A 19,576-nucleotide genomic window follows, 5' to 3' on the forward strand; every position below is an offset into this window, starting at 1 on the left:
TCCTAGCAAAGCTTCTTCAGCTGGCTACGAAGGGCATCTGGACACAAACATATTTAATTCCATGCATTACTATGTTGAGTTATATCAAGGTCAAATAAAATAGCTGTTACGTTCAAACCTAACCATCCATTGATTTTAGCCCCTCGTCCTCTACATTTGTACAGATCCGATAACAAGAAAATCATGAGCAGAGTATGATCCTTTTTATTGTAGGCTATACACAATTGTTGAGCGGGTACTATTTCCTCAAAAAAAATATTCCACCACATTTCTCACTTGAGCTTTGGTCATACTGTGATTTGATTTCTCAAACAATATTTCACTTCTATACTTTTTTGGCAGTAATTTATAGGATATTCATTGTCTGAAAATGGAAACGGCTTTCACATTAGAGAAAAGTAGTCAGTACATAAAAAGTTAATACTTCCATAACAAATTCAGTTCTCTCACTTATAGTGCTAATTTTGTCTTATATCACAATATAATTGCAACCGAGACTGAAAAGACAGGATGAGGCCATTGAGATAATGAGTCACACCACAAACACTTTAAGGGTTACATGACATCATTAGCCTGTTCTGTCAAAAGAAAGAGAAATTCTCAAATGACATTTAAAACAAGTCCACCATTTTACAGATTGAAGTCTCTGTCACTTGTTAGTTTAATAAACCATTACGTTTAGATGTTTTGAATGTATCAATCACAAATCAAAGACAGCGCGTTCTCTTGTGAGTGTAAAACATTTATTAATCTCGAGCCAATAAGGTGAAAACATGCTGAAAAGACTCCTCTAATTAACTTGAAGGCTCTTGAACAGTCCTTGGCTTCCAAGGCAGTTAATACCATAGGTCTACATCCCCATCCCACAGTGGTTGACGTGTCCAGTGTGCACCCCTGTAGCACTGTGCATCATCACTGCTGCCCTCTGGCTCTCAAAGGCCTCTCTCTCTCTACCAAGTGCCGCCATGTCCTGTTCCAACAGCATCCTGTCTCTTGCCAAGTTGGCTCTCTCGCTCTCCAGCCACTGCCGCTCTCTGTCTACCGCCGCTCTATCCCCCTCTATCGCTGCCCTCTCCCTCTCCACCATCTCCCACCCTCTCTCCAGTGTCACTGACTTCTGGGCAGCAGTGCCCCCTGCTGGCCCCCTACCCAACCTCTCCTCTCTCAGTGCACTCTCACACTCTGCTGTGGCCCGGTGGCACTCCTCTATGGTGGGGTGCACATAAATCTCTTGTTGGTACTCCAGTGTGATGTCACCCTTTTCCAGCAACGGGCATCCTCTATTTCGAGAGGACTGTGAAGGGGAAGGCTCGGGGTCATCACCCTCCGTTATAGGGGTCAAGACAGGTCCGCTGGCGGCGAGGCGGCCCTCCATGGCCTCATTCATGAGGTAGAACCATGGCCAGGAAGCAGCGTTGTCTGCTATGCTCTCCATTCCCACAGGTGGGTACTTCAGGTCCTGTTCAGGGAACAAGAGGGGACAAGTGTGACCACAGTGTAGAATACAAACAACAGAGCAGACTTCAGCTGGGTGAAAGTGTTTTAGCAATGCATGGACATTATTAAGGATTGGTCCTTCAATATAAACATTCTGATTTTGATCTATTTACATTTTGATTATTTCATGTTGCAGAAATTTCCCAGAAACACTTGACAGTTTACCTTATATCTTCTTTTTAAGTTGTCCCACTTCTTGGCCACCTGGTAAGTTGACACCTTTCCCAGGAGAACCAACTCTTTTAAAATGGCCCTGCACACAAAAATAACCAATGTGATCAGTGTTGATTATGCATATCTGACTTTAGTGCTTCGTCATTGACATTTATTTTCATACTAAATCCTACTCACTTCCATGCAGCCTTGGCAGCATTTCGCCTCCCAGTGAAGAGAACCTCATTGGCCGCACGCAACTTAATCAGCCTCCTCGTATCCTGCTCTGTCACTGTCATCAAAACAATATTAAAGTTACTATTCGTTTGCCAATGTTTTTCTTGATTGTTGCCTACAGTGCCTTCATAAAGTACTTATTCCATATTTTGTTGTTTTGTTGATTTTTTTTATCTCACAATCATGAAAAATAGAAATCTCATTTAAATAAGTATTCACACCCCTTTACTCCAGATTGAGCTCAGGTGCATCCAATTTCCATTTATCATCTTTGAGACGTCGCTACAAATTGATTGGAGTCCACCTTTTTATTTATTTTATATCTTTATTTTACTAGGCAAGTCAGTTAAGAACAAATTCTTATTTTCAATGACGGCCTAGGAACAGTGGGTTAACTGCCTGTTCAGGGGCAGAACGGGGATTTGAACTTGCAACCTTCCGGTTACTAGTCCAACGCTCTAACCACTAGGCTACCCCGCCACCCCACCTGTGGCCAATTGAATTGTTTGGAGATAAATTAGAAAGAAAACACCTGTCTATATAAGGTCCCATTGTTGACAGTGCATGTCAGAGCAGAAACTATACCATGAAGTCCAAGGAACTGGCTGTAGAGCTCTGAAATTGAGTGGTGAAGAGGCATATATCTGGGGAAGGGTGTAAAACTATTTATAGAGTGTTGAAAGATTCCAACAGCACAGTGGTCTCCATCATTGGGAAATTGAACAAATGTGGATCTACTCTGCCTAGAGCTGGCCATTTAACCAAACTGAGCAACTAGGCAAGAAAGACCTTGGTCAGGGAGATGACCAAGACCCTAATGGCCACTCTGACAGAACTACAGAGTTCCTTGGCTAAGATGGGAGAACTGGCCAGAAGGACAACCATCTCTATAACACTTCACCAATCTGGACTTTATGGAAGATTGTACCAGAAGAAAGCCACTCCTGAGAAAAAGCCACATGGCAACCTGAAGATTGCAAAAAGGCATGTAAAAGACTCGGCACATAAGGCAAAAGATTATATGATCTGATGAGACAATGTAACCATTTGGCCTGAATGCAAAGCACTATGTCTGGAGAAAACCAGGCACAGCTGGTCACCGGTCTGAACACCATCCAAATCATGACGCATGGTGGCAGTATCATGCTATGGGGGTGCTTTTCAGCGGCAGGGACTAGGAAACTGGTAAGGATAGAGGGAACAATGAATGGAGCCAAATACAGGCAAATCCTTGACGAGAACCTGCTTCAGAGTGCAAATGACCTTGGAATGGAAATCTTTGCCTCCCAGGCCGTCATTGAAAATAAGAATATGTTCTTAACTGACTTGCCTGGTTAAATAAAGGTAAAAAAAAAATTAAAAAAAATAAAAACAGGACAATGACCCCAAGCATACAGCCAAAGCAACCCTGGAATGGCTTCAGAACAGAAATGTGAAAGCGCTTGAGTGGCCCAGCCAAAGGTCAGACTTGAATCCAATTGAAAATCTTTGAAAATACTTAAAGATTGCTGTTCTCCCACACTCCCCACCCAACGTGGTGCTTGAGAAAATCCTCAAATGCAGATATTTGACCTAGATAGTTTGTGTGTATTAGGCTACGTATAAACATTTTTTTGTATGTAGTTCTGTCTTTGAGCTGTTCTTGTCTATTAATGTTCTGTGTTATGTTATTATGTTTCATGTTTTGTGTGGACCCCAGGAGTAGCTGCTGGTTTTGCAACAGCTAATGGGGATCCTAATAAAATACCAAATACAAGTAAACCGTGCATTCGGAAAAGTATACAGACCCCTTGACTTTTTCCACATTTTGTTAGGTTACAGCCTTACTCAAATATATTAAATTGTTCCCGCCTCAATCTACACACAATACCCCACAATAAAAAAGCAAAAACATGTTTTTAGAAATATTTGCAAATGTTTTAAATATAAAAAATGGAAATATCAGACCTTTTACTCAGTACTTTGTTGAAGCACCTTTGGCAGTGATTACAGCCTCGAGTCTTCTTGAGTATGACACTACAAGCTTGGCACACCTGTATTTGGGGAATTTCTCCCATTCTTCTCTGCAGATCCTCTCAAGCTTTGTCAGGTTGGATGGGGAGCGTCGGAGCACAGCTATTTTCAGGTCTCTCCAGAGATCAGGTTCAATTCCGGGCTCTGGCTGGGCCACTCAAGGACATTCAGAGACTTGTCCTGAAGCCACTCCTGCGTTGTTTTGGCTGTGTGCTTAGAGTTGTTGTACTGTTGGAAGGTGTACGTTCACCCAGTCTGAGGTCCTGAGTGACTTGAAGCAGGTTTTCATCAAGGATCTCTCTGTACTTTGCTCTGTTAATCTTTTCCTCGATCCTGAATAGTATCCCAGTCCCTGCCGCTGAAAAACATCCCCACAGCATGATGCTGCCACCACCATGCTTCACCATAGGGATGGTGCAAGGTTTCCTTCAGACATGACACTTGGCATTCAGGCCAAAGAGTTCAATATTGGTTTCATCAGAACAGAGAATCTTGTTTCTCATGGTCTGAGAGTCTTTAGGTGCCTTTTGGCAAACTCCAAGTCGGCTGTCATGTGCCTTTTACCAAGGAGTGGATTCTCTGGACACTTTATCATAAAGGCCTGATTGGTTGAGTGCTGCAGAGATGGTTGTCCTTCTGGAAGGTTCTCCCATCTCCACAGAGGAACTCTGGAGCTCTGTCAGAGTGACCATCGGGTTCTTGGTCACCTCCCTGACAAAGGCCCTTCTCCCCCAATAGCTCAGTTTGGCCAGGCGGCCAGCTCTAGGAAGTGTCTTGGTGGTTCCAAAATTCTTCTATTTAAGAATGATGTGTTCTTCGGGACCTTCACAGCTGCAGCCATTCTTTTGGTACCCTTCCCCAGATCTGTGCCTCAGCACAATCCTGTCTCGGATCGGTTTTTGCTGAAATGCACTGTCAACTGTGGGACCTTATATAGACAGGTGTGTGCCTTTCCAAATCATGTCCAATCAATTGAATTTACCACAGGTGGACTCCAATCAAGTTGTTGAAACTTCAAGGATGATCAATGGAAACAGGATGCACCTGAGCTCAATTGAGTCTAATAGCAAAAGGTCTGAATATTTATGTAAATAAGGTATGTTAAGAAATATGTGTTTTATACATTTGCAAAAATGTCTAAACCGGTTTTCATTATTTGGTATTTTGTGTAGATTGATGATGAAAACATTTAAATGTAATACATTACAGCCTTATTCTAAAATGTAACAAAACATGGAAAAAGTAGAGGGGTCTGAATACTTTCCGAATGCACTGTACAAGACAATTCATGCTGTAATCTCGGCCAAAGGTGCTTCAACAAAGTATTCAGGGGTGTGAATTCTTAAATTAGATCTATATTTTATTTTTAATACTTTTGCAAAAGTTTCTAAACATATTTTCACTCTTCATTATAGGGTATTGTGTGTAGGTGGGTGATAAAAAAATATGAATCAATATACTTTAAGATTTAGATGCACTATTGTAAAGTGACTGCTCTACTGGATGTCATAAGGTGAATGCACCAATTTGTAAGTCGCTCTGGATAAGAGCGTCTGCTAAATGACTTAAATGTAATGTAAATGTATTGAATTCAGAATGTAACTACAAAATGAAAGTCAAGGAGTAATACTTTCTGAGGGCACTGTATATGGTTCATATTAAGGCTGACCGCATTTTGTCAACTGGTTGACTGTCTGGTCGATAGGCTCTTGGTCGGCCGAGAATTGTTTAGTTGAGCAGTCGCAAATATATAGATTTTTTCATGGCACACTTGACATGTCTGATTCTCGCCGGTCTCACTGGACTAAATCCATTGAGGAATCCGCGGGGATGCCACTATCCAAGGAAAAGGGGAGTGTGGCTAAGATGCACAAAGCACGTCTTTCCCGCCATTTCATGCACATTTATTGTTTCATAACTTCCTTGTGTGAATTGTTTGCCCTTTTGATTGTTAGTCTATCAATTCCCCATTACATATACAGTAACTGTAATCACCAGTAGTAGTAACCTACATTTACTTTAATTCACATAATTTCTAATCAACAATATTAGTTTGATTACGGTAATTTCTGTTAATGCATTCAATATTATTATTACAGTCGTGAAGCGCTCTCATGGTCGGAGTGGAAACGTTGTTTGCAGAGCTCACAACCTATGCTACACTTGTGAGAAAAAGTTTTGGTTTATTTCTTAACATTTACAAATTGTACATTTTTTTCTCCATTGTCTTTTGTTTGGAGAGCTCCTGTCAATGTTGAGTAAGGATGTGCACCTGATTACGCATATAGAAGTCGGCCTAGGCTACTTGACTTATAAATTTACCTATTTGAGGATGTTGGGAAATATTTCTGATTGTCTTAACTCACTACCACTATTGAGCTGTGGAGCTTCTCAAATTAAAAATGTCTTCAACTCAAAACAGCGAGTAAACAAAGTCTCTTTTTAGATTCCATTGAGAATGACAATAGTTCCTCAATGTATTTGACAAATATTTCCAGCTCTCTCCCTTTTGATAACCCGCCTGTCCAACAAAACTACTCTGGACGGCTCTGACTTAGAATACGTGGACAACTACAAATACTTAGGTGTCTGGTTAGACTGTAAACTCTCCTTCCAGACCCATATCAAACATCTCCAATCCAAAGTTAAATCTAGAATGGGCTTCCTATTTCGCAACAAAGCATCCTTCACTCATGCTGCCAAACATACCCTTGTAAAACTGACCATCCTACCAATCCTCGACTTTGGCGATGTCATTTACAAAATAGCCTCCAATACCCTACTCAACAAATTGGATGCAGTCTATCACAGTACAATCCGTTTTGTCACCAAAGCCCCATATACTACCCACCATTGCGACCTGTATGCTCTCGTTGGCTGGCGCTCGCTTCATACTCGTCGCCAAACCCACTGGCTCCATGTCATCTACAAGACCCTGCTAGGTAAAGTCCCCCCTTATCTCAGCTCGCTGGTCACCATAGCATCTCCCACCTGGACACGCTCCAGCAGGTATATCTATCTAGTCACCCCCAAAACCAATTCTTTCTTTGGCCGCCTCTCCTTCCAGTTCTCTGCTGCCAATGACTGGAACAAACTACAAAAATCTCTGAAACTGGAAACACTTATCTCCCTCACTAGCTTTAAGCACCAACTGTCAGAGCAGCTCACAGATTACTGCACCTGTACATAGCCCACCTATAATTTAGCCCAATCAACTACCTCTTTCCCAACTGTATTTAATTAAATTGATTTATTTTACTCCTTTGCACCCCATTATTTTTATTTCTACTTTGCACATTCTTCCATTGCAAAACTACCATTCCAGTGTTTTACTTGCTATATTGTATTTACTTTGCCACCATGGCCTTTTTTGCCTTTACCTCCCTTCTCACCTCATTTGCTCACATTGTATATAGACTTGTTTATACTGTATTATTGACTGCATGTTTGTTTTACTCCATGTGTAACTCTGTGTCCTTGTATCTGTCGAACTGCTTTGCTTTATCATGGCCAGGTCGCAATTGTAAATGAGAACTTGTTCTCAACTTGCCTACCTGGTTAAATAAAGGTGAAATAAAAAATTAATAAAATAACCACTCGGCCTGAAAGGGAAAAATGTAATGCTCTGATCCAGTGTAAACTTCAAAATAATTGATTACTTATTATCCCTTGCACAAATAGTCTACAGCTGTGTCTGTCCTAAGCTCACTAGTGTGGGAAACCGAGGGCCCAGTATTTTCTATACAATGTTGAAAATTTGCTAGCATGGGCTTTGGGCCGGACACAGTTGATACATGTTTCAAGTTCATTGCAGACAGACATGCGTAGCCAATGTGATTTATAGTATATTTATCAGGATATTTTCTACCTTCAGGCTACCATGTTTTTATTTGTTTGTTAGAATTTAGATAAACCACATTACAATGATTTTGAGATATAAAAGACAATAAATTAAATGAAACTGTTCCACAAAAATGTGCAAATGAAAATCATAACTGGCACACAGATCGATAGAAATGGTAAGATAAATTGTCACTCCAAATGGAAAAAGGTTGCCGACCCCTGGTGTAGCTTATTACCGGCAACTTCAGGAGTGTAACGGCAAGGCAGAATCTTTGAAGGCGAGCAGCAGCAAGAGGAGGGTACGGAACAGTTATTTTTCCCCCTTCTGGTTAGGCTATCTTGATCTCTGGCTCCCTTGAGTCATTTGTGTGACTTAATTATTTAATAAAACAGCAAGCTTAAAGCATCAGACAAGCTCAGTACATATAGTTGATTTTATTAAAACACATAGGGTGTGTCTATATATGGAAAAGGACATGTTTTTAAATTTCGACCAATCGATTGTTCAAAGGAAAAGACTACTCTCGTTCGACCAAGATTTATTTTAGTCGGGGACAGCCCTAGTCCATATACACCTGAACACATTAATCCATTTTTAACTCATGAAATTTGACTTCTAAAAGTATATTTTATCCTCCTTGAAAAGAACATTCAGAGACATGAAGAATGAAGGAATGACACTGACTTTTATAGGAGAATTCCACAGGTGTGGGGCACTCCTCTCCACTGGTGTCTAAGAACGTAACCGTTCCATCCACCTCTGTCCCCTCTGGTCTCATTCCCTCTTCCAGATCAGAAATCTCACTCCTTTCTGGCATTGGACACGGGTCTCTCTCTGTAGGCATCGGCGAGGATACAAACAAGTAGTCTTCCTCGTTCATCCATATGGGAGTTATTTTGGGGGCTCTCGCGGCCAGTCGGCCCTGGAAGGCATCATTCATGAGTTGGAACCAAGGCCAGGAGGCAGGGGTGTTCTGGTTCTCCATGCCACGCGGCGGATACTTCAAGTCCTAAAGGATAAGAGAAGATATAAACTTATTAGGAGATATCACTTAGTGTGACCTATCCATCTTCTGGTCCCACATATGAGCATCCATGTACATATACACTGACTGTACAAAAATTAGGGACACCTCTTTCCATGAGACTGACAAGGGGAATCCAGGTGAAAGCTATGATCCCTTATTGATGTCACCTGTTAAATTCACTTCAAACAGTGTAGAAGAAGGGGAGGAGACAGGTTAAATAATTGTTTTTAAACATTGAGACATGGATCATGTATGTGTGCCATTCAAAGGGTGAATGCGCAAGACAAAAGTGCCTTTGAACGGGGTATGGTAGTAGGTGTCAGGCACACTGGTTTGAGTGTGTCAAGATCTGCAACGCCACCGGGTTTTTCACGATCAACAGTTTCCCGTATGGATCAAGAATGGTCCACCACCTGTCGCAGCTGGCCGCGACCATGAGGCCCATGGGGCGGAGCACAATTGGCCCACCATTGCCTGGGTTAGGGGAGGGTTTGGCCGGCAGGGATGTCCTGTGACGGGCTGGGCGCAGTGCACGCGCCAGGTGATTGTGTCAGCGGTGTTTCCCCCGACACATTGGTGCGGCTGGCTTCCGGGTTAAGTTGGCATTGTGTCAAGAAGCAGTGCGGCTTGGTTGGGTTGTGTTTCGGATGACGCACAGCTCTTGACCTTCGCCTCTCCAGAGTCCGTACGGGAGTTGCAGTGATGAGACAAGACTAACTACCAATTGTATACCACAAAATTGGGGAGAAAAAGGGAGTAAAGAAATAAATATTAATAAAAAGAATGGTCTACCACCAAAAGGACATCCAGACAACTTGACACAACTATGGGAAGCATTGGAGTCAACATGGGCCAGCATCCCTGTGGAACACTTGACACCTTGTAGAGTCCATGCCCTGATGAATTGGGGCCGTACTGAGGCCAAAAGGGGTGAAACTCAATATTAGGAAAAGTGTTAATGTTTTGTACACTCAGTGTACATGTGCAAGCAACTACACACACAGCCCCTGAAACAGGGTGAGAGATCATGGACAAAATATACATGGACACACACTAGTTACAATACCTTGAATTTTGTCTTCAGGTTGTCCCACTTTTTGGCAACCTGGTCAGCAGACAACTTTCCTGCGAGGCCCATCTCTTTTACTATAGCCCTACAGAGAAATAATGGAAGTATAAAATAAACTGAGTACATTGACTGGAAATACCACATTTTTATTTAGCCAAATAGTTTCTTCCAACACAAGCTAACTTACCTCCAGGCAGGCTTGGCCGTATTTCTCTTCCCTGTGAAAAGAGCCTCATTGGAAGCACGTAACTCTATCAATCTCTTGGTGTCCTCCTCAGTCACTGTAAATCAAGCAAATATAACAACTAGCATTATTCTTCACAAATAATTGTTATCGAAGTAACTTGTTGCTAGTTAGCTTATTGACAATAACTCAAACATGCACTTTATAAACTGTCTGGGTCGACCAATACCATTCCAAGAAAGTGGAAAATCATATTGATTTATATTTTGAGCAAATAGTCCCTTTGAAAGGCAAAACATCATCACTTACGCTTATATGAGAATTCTGTGGCCGTGTGATACTCCCCTATGGTGGCCCCTTGGAAGACGGCTGCTCCATTCCTCTCCTCCGTTTCCACCAGCTCATCCATCTCAGACTCTGTCAAGAACTCAGACATCCCACCCTTCCCTGGCGTCCGACGAGCCCTCTTCCTTGGTAGTGGAGAGGGCTCAAACTCCTCATCACCCTCCTCTACTAATGGCGTCAGGATGGGGGCGCAGCTGGCGAATCGTCCCTCCATGGCATCATTCATGCGGTAGAACCAGGGCCAGGAATTTGGGTTGCTCTCCATGCTGCGGGCTGGACATTTCAACTCCTGCACCAAAAGAGGAATACAGTGTCTGGGTTCAGTGGACAAAGCAGTGTGGAGTGGAATTGAGAAGAGATGTGTGCAGGAGGTGATGAGAGAGTGATACATTGTGGATCAAGAATAACTTCAAGAAACTTTGGGAATGTTTCTTATACACTACACAAAAAAATTCAAGAATGAAAATGAAACACACAAATACGCTGGTTGAGTACTGCCGTCACTATCACATTACCTTATATCGCCTCTTGAGGTTATCCCACTTTTTGGCAAGCTGGTCAGTAGTCAGCTTTCCCTGAAGGCCCAACTCATTTAAAATAGCTCTGCAGGAAAACATGGAGACAACACAACGGCACCTAATATCACACTTTCACAAAATGCTTGAAGACATGGCTGAAGGTCAATCAGATATGTGAACAGATATGTGAACATGGTCCCTCTGTGTGTTGCAGCTTTCCATGTTGTCTGTAGCTTATGAGGTGTGGAAACACTTTGTTGCTTTTTTGAACTTTGTATTGCTGCTTTTTGTTCTATGTTGCTATGTTTGTATGCTATGTCTTGTTGTCCTATGTTGCTCTGTCTGTATGCTACGTCTTGCTTGTCCTATGTTGCTCTGTCTGTATGCTATGTCTTGCTTGTCCTATGTTGCTCTGTCTGTATGCTATGTCTTGCTTGTCCTATGTTGCTCTGTCTGTATGCTATGTCTTGCTTGTCCTATGTTGCTCTGTCTGTATGCTATGTCTTGCTTGTCCTATGTTGCTCTGTCTGTATGCTATGTCTTGCTTGTCCTATGTTGCTATTGTCTATATTGTAATTGTTTTTAAATAACCTGCCCAGGGACTGCGGTTGAAAATTAGCCGGCCGGCTAAAACCGTCACTTTTACTGAAATGTTGATTAATGTGCACTGTCCCTGTAAAAATAAAATAAACTCAAACACAGGAGGTTGGTGGCACCTTAATTGGGGAGGACAGGCTCATAGTAATGGCTGGAACGAAATCAATGGAATGGTAATCGAACTCATCAAACACATGGTTTCCATGTGTTTGATACCATTCCATTTACTCCATTCCAGCCCTTATTATGAGCCGTCCTCCACTCAGCAGCCTCCTCTCAGAGACAAACAAAAATGCCGAAGACAACAATTTGCAAACTAATTCTCATTTAGAGCAGTTAACAAAATCTGAAATGATCAAATAGGTATAAGCAATATGCTAATAGCTCCAAGTCGAGCTAGAAAGACTTATCATCATATTGTTTACACCTATCCAGTCCTTTTAGACATACATAAGTGCAAAGGAGCTGGAGGTGGATTTGGGACAGATAATCACAGGATGTGCTGGGCCAAAACATGGTCTGTATATGTCCTTTCCAAACATACTCACCTCCAGGCAGGCTTGGCAGTATGTTTTCTGCCTGTGAAGAGAGCCTCATTCACGGCACGCAGCTTTATCATTCTCTCCGTCTCCTGCTCTGTCACTGATAAACAGGAACCAATGTCAGTAATATGAATCAGGTACATCAGATTGAGCATACATTACCATGTATCAAATAACACACCATTTTTTGCAGCAAGCTTGCTAACAACCAATAACTACAATTACATTCTTATTCTTGAATTTTAACCTTTATTTAACTAGGCAAGTCGGTTAAGAACAAATTCTTATTTACAATGACGGCACACACCAGCCAAACCCGGACGATGCTGGGCCAATTGCGTGCCGCCATATAGGATTCCTAATCAAGGCCCGGTTGTGTTACAGCCTGGATTTGAACCAGGGTGTGTGTTGGGATGCCTCAAGCACTGAGATGCAGTACCATAGACCGCTGCGCCACTAGGTAACCTTAAAGACCAGAGTCTAGACCAGGGTTCTCCAACCCTTTCCTGGAGAGCTACTGTCCTGTAGGTTTTTGCTCCAATCCATCCTAATCTACGGCACCTGATTCTAATAATTTATTGAACTGAATCAGGTTAGATACAACTGGGGTTGGACTGAAAACCTACAGGATGGTAGCTCTCCAGGAACAGTGTTGAAGAGCCCTGGACTAAACAGACCTCCTGGTCAAATTAAGGTTGAATAAATAATTTGAATGATCAACAGAATCAGAGTATTCCCAACTCACTCACTTACTTACTTTTATACGAGCATTCTGAAATTCTTCGCCAGCCCATAGTAGTAGGGCCCTCAGTCTGAGTTGCGTCAGTGTTAACAGTTGCATTGTCCTCCAAGTTCTCTGTCCCCACACTGTCCTCCATCTCAGTTTTGATCAAGAACTCCAAAATGTCAGCACCGTCACCCCCCTGTCCTCTCTCGTTGGTTAATGGTGAAGAAGAACCTGGAGCCTCACCAGCCAAAGATGCCACTGCCAAAACTTGGGCGCTGTTGAAGAGGCGTCCTTCCATGGCCTCGCCCATAAATTGGAACCAGGGCCAGGAGGCTATGCTGGTAGCAACAGTGTCCTTGCCAAGAAAAATGTATTTTAAGTCCTAAAAGACAAATACAAAAGTGTGACTATGGCTGGGATGAGGCTTTTTTGTTTTGACTTCATGATCAGTAAATATTGACAATATCAGTAAACACTTATTTTAGAAGTCAGAAATCTCAGTCTTCTAAGAACACAAGCCCACTTTACCTTGTATTTGGTCTTCAGATTTTCCAACTTTTTGGCAATCTGGTCAGCTGTCAGCTTTCCATCAAGACCCAATCCCCTTAGAATTGCACTGCACCGTTAAAAGAAAGATATAAACCTGGTTGTGGTATACTGGTGTATACAATTTCATACACCAACCCTGACATACTTGGAGGATAAGAGCCCCTCCTCCCAGCTGCCCACTGCACTGAGGCTAGGAAACACTGTCAACACCGATAAATCAACTATAATTGAGAATTTCAATAAGCATTTTTCTACAGCTGGCTATGCTTTCCACCTGGCTACCCCTACCCCAGTCAACAGCTCTGCACCCCCACAGCAACTTGCCCAAGCCTCCACCATCTCCTTCACCCAAATCCAGATAGCTGATGTTCTGAAAGAGCAGCAAAATCTGGACCCCTACAAATCAGCTGGGCTAGACAATCCGGAAACTCTCTAAAATTACCCGCCGCAATTGTTGCAACCCCTATTACCAGTCTGTTCAACCTCTCTTTCGTATCGTCTGAGATCCCCAAAGATTGGAAAGCTGCCGTGGTCATCCCCCTCTTCAAAGGGGAAGACATTCTAGACCCAAACTGCTACAGACCTATATCTATCCTATCCTGCCTTTCTAAGGTCTTCGAAAACCAAGTTAACCAACAGATTACAGACCATTTCGAATCCCACCATACCTTCTCCGCTATGCAATCTGGTTTCAGAGCTGGTCAATGGTGCACCTCAGCCACGCTAAAGGTCCTCAACGATATCATAACCGCCATCGACAAAAGACAATACTCTGCAGTCGTATTCATCAAACTGGCCAAGGCTTTGGACGCATTCTTATCGGCAGACTCAACAGACTTGGTTTCTCAAATGACTGCCTCGCCTGGTTCACCAACTACTTCTCAGACAGAGTTCAGTGTGTCAAATTGGAGAGCCTGTTGTCAGGACCTCTGGCAGTCTGTCTATGGGGGTGCCACAGAGTTCAATTCTCGGACCGACTCTTTCCTCTGTATACATCAACGTCGCTCTTGTTGCTGATTATCTGATCCATCTCTACGCAGACAACACAATTCTGTATACTTCTGACCCTTCTTTGGACACTGTGTTAACTAACCTCCAGATGAGCTTCAATGCCATACAACTCTCCTTCCGTGGCCTCCAACTGCTCTTAAATGCAAGTAAAACTAAATGCATGCTCTTCAACCGATCGCTGCCCGCACATGCCCACACGTCTAGCATCACTACTCTGGACAGTTCTGACTTAGAATATGTGGACAACTACCTAGGTGTCTGGTTAGACTAAACTCTCCTTCCAGACTCACATTAAGCATCTCCAATCCAAAATTAAATCTAGAATCAGCTTCCTATTTCACAACAAAGCATCCTTCACTCATGCTGCCAAACATACCCTCGTAAAACTGACTATCCTCCCGATCCTTGACTTCGGCGATGTCATTTACAAAATAGCCTCCAACACTGTACTCAGCAAATTGGATGCAGTCTGTCACAGTGTCATCTGTTTTGTCACCAAAGCCCCATATACTACCCACCATTGCGACCTGTATGCTCTCGTTAGCTGGCCCTAGCTTCATATTCGTCGCCAAACCCACTGGCTCCAGGTCATCTGTAAGTCTTTGCTAGGTAAAGCCCCGCCTTATCTCAGCTCATTGGTCACCATAGCAGCACCCACCTGTAGCACGCTCTCCAGCAGGTATATTTCACTGATCACCCCCAAAGCCAAGTCCTCCTTTGACTGGCTTTCCTTCCAGTTCTCTGCTGCCAATGACTGGAACGAATTGCAAAAAAAAAAAAAATCACTGAAGCTGGAGACTCATATCTCCCTCACTAACTTTAAGCATCAGCTTTCAGAGCAGCTCACAGATCATTGCGCCTCTACATAGCCCATCTGTAAATAACCCACTCAACTAGAGGTCGGCCGATTAATTAGGGCCAATTTCAAGTTTTCATAACAATCGGTAATCTGCATTTTTGGACACCGATTACATTGCACTCCACGAGGAGACTGCGTGGCAGGCTGACTACCGGTAATGCGAATGCAGCAAGGAGCCACGGTAAGATGCTAGCTAGCATTAAATGTATCTTATAAAAAAATGTCAATCTTAACATAATCACTAGTTAACTACACATGGTTGATGATATTACTAGTTTATCTAGCTTGCCCTGCGTTGCAGGGTGCCTGTTAATTTATCATTGAATCACAGCCTACTTCGCCAAACGGGTGATTTAACAAGTGCATTTGTGAAAAAAGCACTGTCGTTGCACCAATGTGTACCTAACCATAAACATCAACACCTTTCTTAAAATCAATACACAAGTATATATTTTTTAAACCTGCATATTTAGTTAATATTGCCTGCTAACATGAATTTCTTTTAACTAGGGAAAATGTGTCACTTCTCTGGCGTTCTGTGCAACAGAGTCAGGGTATACGCAGCAGTTTGGGCCGCCTGGCTCGTTGCGAACTGTGTGAAGACCATTTCTTCCTAACAAAGATAGCCAACTTCACCAAACGCGTGATGATTTAACAAAAGCGCATTTGTGAAAAAAGCACAATCGTTGCACAAATGTACCTAACCATAAACATCAACGCCTTTCTTAAAATCAATACACAGAAGTATATATTTTTAAACCTGCATATTTAGTTAAAAGAAATGAATGTTAGCAGGCAATATTAAACTAGGGATATTGTGTCACTTCTCTTGCATTTCATTGCACGCAGAGTCAGGGTATATGCAACAGTGTGGGCCGCCTGGCTAGTTGCAAACTAATATGCCAGAATTTTATGACATAACATTGAAGGTTGTGCAATGTAACAGCAATATTTAGACTTATGGATGCCACCCGTTAGATAAAATACAGAACGGTTCCGTATTTCACTGAAAGAATAAACGTTCTGTTTTTGAAATGATCGTTTCCGGATTTGACTATATTATTGACCTAAGGCTCGTATTTCTGTGTGTTATTATATTATTAAGTCTATGATTTGATAGAGCAGTCTGACTGAGCGGTGGTAGGAGGCAGCAGGCTCGTAAGCATTCATTCAAACAGTGCTTTACTGCGTTTGCCAGCAGCTCTTTTATGACTTCAAGCCAATCAACTCCCGAGATTAGGCTGGCAATACTAAAGTACCTATTAGAACATCCAATAGTCAAAGGTACATGAAATACAAATAGTATAGAGAGAAATAGTCCTATAATAACTACAACCGAAAACTACTTACCTGGGAATATTAAAGACTCATGTTGAACGGAACCACCAGATTTCATATGTTCTCATGTTCTATGATTTGATAGAGCAGTCTGACTGAGCGGTGGTAGGCAGCAGCAGGCAAGGAACTTAAAAACGCTTTTTTACATGGCACATATTGCACTTTTACTTTCTTCTCGAACACATTGTTGTTGCATTATTAAACCAAATTGAACATGTTTCATTATTTATTTGAGACTAAATAGATATTGATGTATTATATTAAGTTAAAATAAAAGTGTTCATTGTTCATTCAGTATTGTTGTAATTGTCATTATTACAAATATGTATATTTAAAAAGTATCGGCTTTTTTTGGTCCTCCAATAATCGGTATCGAGTTGAAAAATCATAATCAGTCGACCTCTACACTCAACTACCTCATCCCCATATTATTATATTTTTTGCTCCTTTGCACCCCAGCACCCCAGTATCTCTACTTGCACATTCATCTTCTGCACATATATCACTCCAGTGTTTAATTGCTAAATTGTAATTATTTCGCCACTATGGCCTATTTATTGCCTTACCTCATTTGCACACACTGTATATATATTTTTATATTGTGTTATTGACTGTACGTTTGTTTATTCCATGTGTAACTCTGTGTTGTTGTTTGTGTTACACTGCTTTGCTTTATCTTGGCCAGGTCGCAGTTGTAAATGAGAACTTGTTCTCAACTGGCCTACCTGGTTAAATAAAGGTGAAATAGATAAATAAATAAATACTTCCAGGCAACCTTGGCAGAATTGATTTGTCCTGTGAAAATAACCTCATTGGAGGAACAGAGTTCTATGAACCTATTGATGTCCTTTTCAGATACAGTAAACAAAACACAATGTGTTGCTATCTCCTTGTCTATAACAAGCTAGAGATCTCGATGGAGGCACAGCTGATAAAAACAATCCACATAATAAATGACTTTACTAGTAAAACAACCTGCAATTGCACACGTTACAATTGACCTTCTGCCAGCTAACTAAATTAGACAAGGGAAATTAGCTAATAACATTAGCTACTCACTTTTATAAGAGCTATCCGTGACGGGAAGTTGGTCCACCATTTGCGGCAGCTAAAGAATGGAGAAGTGAACACTTACAGGAAGGAAGCGTGCCCAAGCTTTCCATCCAGTGAGCTTACTATAAGAAATGCTGAGTAGGTAGTTGTAGCTATCCTGCAGCCAGAATCTCGTTGAGTTTGATAATATTTTTCTCTTCAAGGTGCAGTTTGTTGAAACAAAGAACTTTGGATTTGCCAGCGCTCGATTCGTTGTTTAGCTAGGAGCTAACGTTTTCGTAGCCTAGGCAGGCAATAGTGGCCGCTAACGTTTTGGTAGCAAGCAGCTAGCTCAGATAACCCAACCCACTAACAGAATAACAATCAAAACAATTTCTTCCTTTCATCTCTCAGTAAATTTGTCCATGTGTTAGGAATATTTCGAGTTGGTACCAAATAGAACAGGTTGCACAATAATGTACAACATTTAACGAGATGTTATGCAGTTTTTCTTCTATTTAACAAGCTGACTAGTGAGGGGATTCTATTAATCTGGCCCGGGCAGGCGTATTTTGCAAAGCGTGGAAGATGATTGCATTCGTTTTGGAAGCGGGCTGTCTCCCGGGCATGAGCCGGCTGCCCCATTCTGCCCGAAAGTGATGTCGGCTCAAAACAAAAGTGGAGTAATCAAATTGTATTGGTCACATACATGGTTAGCAGATGCTTGTGCTTTTATTTACTACAGTGCCGCAATATCTAACAAGTAATCCAACAATTCCACAACAACTACCTAATACACAGATCTAAGTAAAGAGATGGAATAAGAATATGTACATATAAATATGGATGAGCAATGACCGAGTGACATAGGCAAGATGCAATAGATGGTCTAAAATACAGTATATACATATGGGATGAGAAATACAAGATATGTAAACCTCATTATTAAAGTGTCATTAATAAAGTGACTAGGGATCCATTTGTTAGAGTGGCTAATGATTTCAAGTCTGTATGTTGTCAGCAGCCTCTTTGTGTTAGTGATGGCTGTTTATTCGCCTGTAGTTTTCCTTACATCCACCAACAGCAGTTAGGGACCATCAACATAGTGACCATTACTCTTAAAACATTAAAAACTGGTTCTAGCTAACCCGATGGCATAGACACACATTACACACATTTTTTTTGTCAGTTTACATCTCACACTATTTCAAATTATTTATTTACATTTTTGAAATTCAACAGCGCCTTGGTCATGTGACCCACACATCTCAAACGAGGTTCATAATGTACACTCAGTGGGCCTACACATTGGACAATCTTTTGTTTGTCCATTTGTGAAATTCAATAGCTCCTTAGTCTTAGGACCTACAGCCAGGACCTGTAGCCATATATATAGCACAATATTTTGTTTATCCATTTTCATCTCACACGATTTAACATTAATTTTCAATGTTTCTAATTTCAATAGCTCCTTGGTCATGTGATCTACTTGACTCAAACAAGGTTCAGAATGTACACTCAGTTGGCCTACACATTGCATACTCTTTGGTTGGTCCATTTTCATCACACACGATTTTACATTAATTTTTCTAACTTTTTCATTTCAATAGCTCCTTGGTCATGTGACCTACTGTCCCCAACCAAGGTTCAGAATGAGTTTGTCCATTTTTTCTCTCACAAGATTTTACATACAGTGCCTTGCAAAAGTCTTCATCCCCCTTGTCGTTTTTCCTATTTTGTTGCATTACAACCTGTAATTTAAATAGATTTTTATTTGGATTTCATATAATGATTGACCTCACCGATTGAACCGCAATTTAGCGCGCACCGCTAACTAAGCTAGCCGTTTCACATCCGTTACATGTGCATACAGTTAAAGTCGGAAGTTTACATACACCTTAGCCAAATACATTTAAACTCAGTTTTTCATAATTCCTGACATTTAATCCTAGTAAAAATTCCCTGTTTTAGGATCACCACTTTATTTTAAGAATGTAAAATGTCAGAATAATATTAGAGATAATTATTTATTTC

At 41.6% G+C, this 19,576-nt stretch overlaps 1 protein-coding gene across 4 annotated transcripts; it reads right to left on the minus strand.

Annotated features, from left to right (window-relative positions):
- Positions 1–188: 188 nt before the first annotated feature.
- Positions 189–18,106, minus strand: LOC118395779 (uncharacterized). Of its 4 annotated transcripts, none has more exons than XM_035789703.2 (13): positions 17,570–18,106; positions 14,972–15,067; positions 13,282–13,369; positions 12,784–13,108; positions 12,033–12,126; positions 10,885–10,972; positions 10,334–10,658; positions 10,028–10,121; positions 9,838–9,925; positions 8,429–8,753; positions 1,849–1,942; positions 1,663–1,750; positions 189–1,459 (listed from the first exon to the last, which is right to left on the minus strand). In XM_035789703.2, exons 4-13 carry the CDS (start codon positions 13,061–13,063, stop codon positions 851–853), a joined length of 2,085 nt encoding a protein of 694 aa, XP_035645596.1. In that variant the 5' UTR covers positions 13,064–13,108; positions 13,282–13,369; positions 14,972–15,067; positions 17,570–18,106; the 3' UTR covers positions 189–850. The 4 variants fall into 4 exon arrangements, with proteins under 4 accessions (XP_035645596.1, XP_035645594.1, XP_035645597.1 ...); XM_035789701.2 differs by having other exon boundaries at positions 12,784–13,135; positions 17,570–18,105; XM_035789704.2 differs by lacking the exon at positions 14,972–15,067.
- Positions 18,107–19,576: the final 1,470 nt, after the last annotated feature.

This window comes from Oncorhynchus keta, chromosome 17 (assembly GCF_023373465.1).
Source record: "Oncorhynchus keta strain PuntledgeMale-10-30-2019 chromosome 17, Oket_V2, whole genome shotgun sequence".
NCBI classification, from domain to species: Eukaryota; Metazoa; Chordata; class Actinopteri; order Salmoniformes; family Salmonidae; genus Oncorhynchus; species Oncorhynchus keta.

Bases quoted from the DNA above. Each gene is read 5' to 3' on its own strand.
- LOC118395779 (XM_035789704.2), bottom strand. From the start codon at position 13,063: ATGGGCGAGGCCATGGAAGGACGCCTCTTCAACAGCGCCCAAGTTTTG. The intron at 12,127-12,783 runs GTAAGTAAGTGA...CCTGTTTATCAG, and splicing joins TTCAGAATGCTCGTATAAAA to TGACAGAGCAGGAGACGGAG. The intron at 10,122-10,333 runs GTAAGTGATGAT...CTTGATTTACAG, and splicing joins CACAGAATTCTCATATAAGC to TGACTGAGGAGGACACCAAG.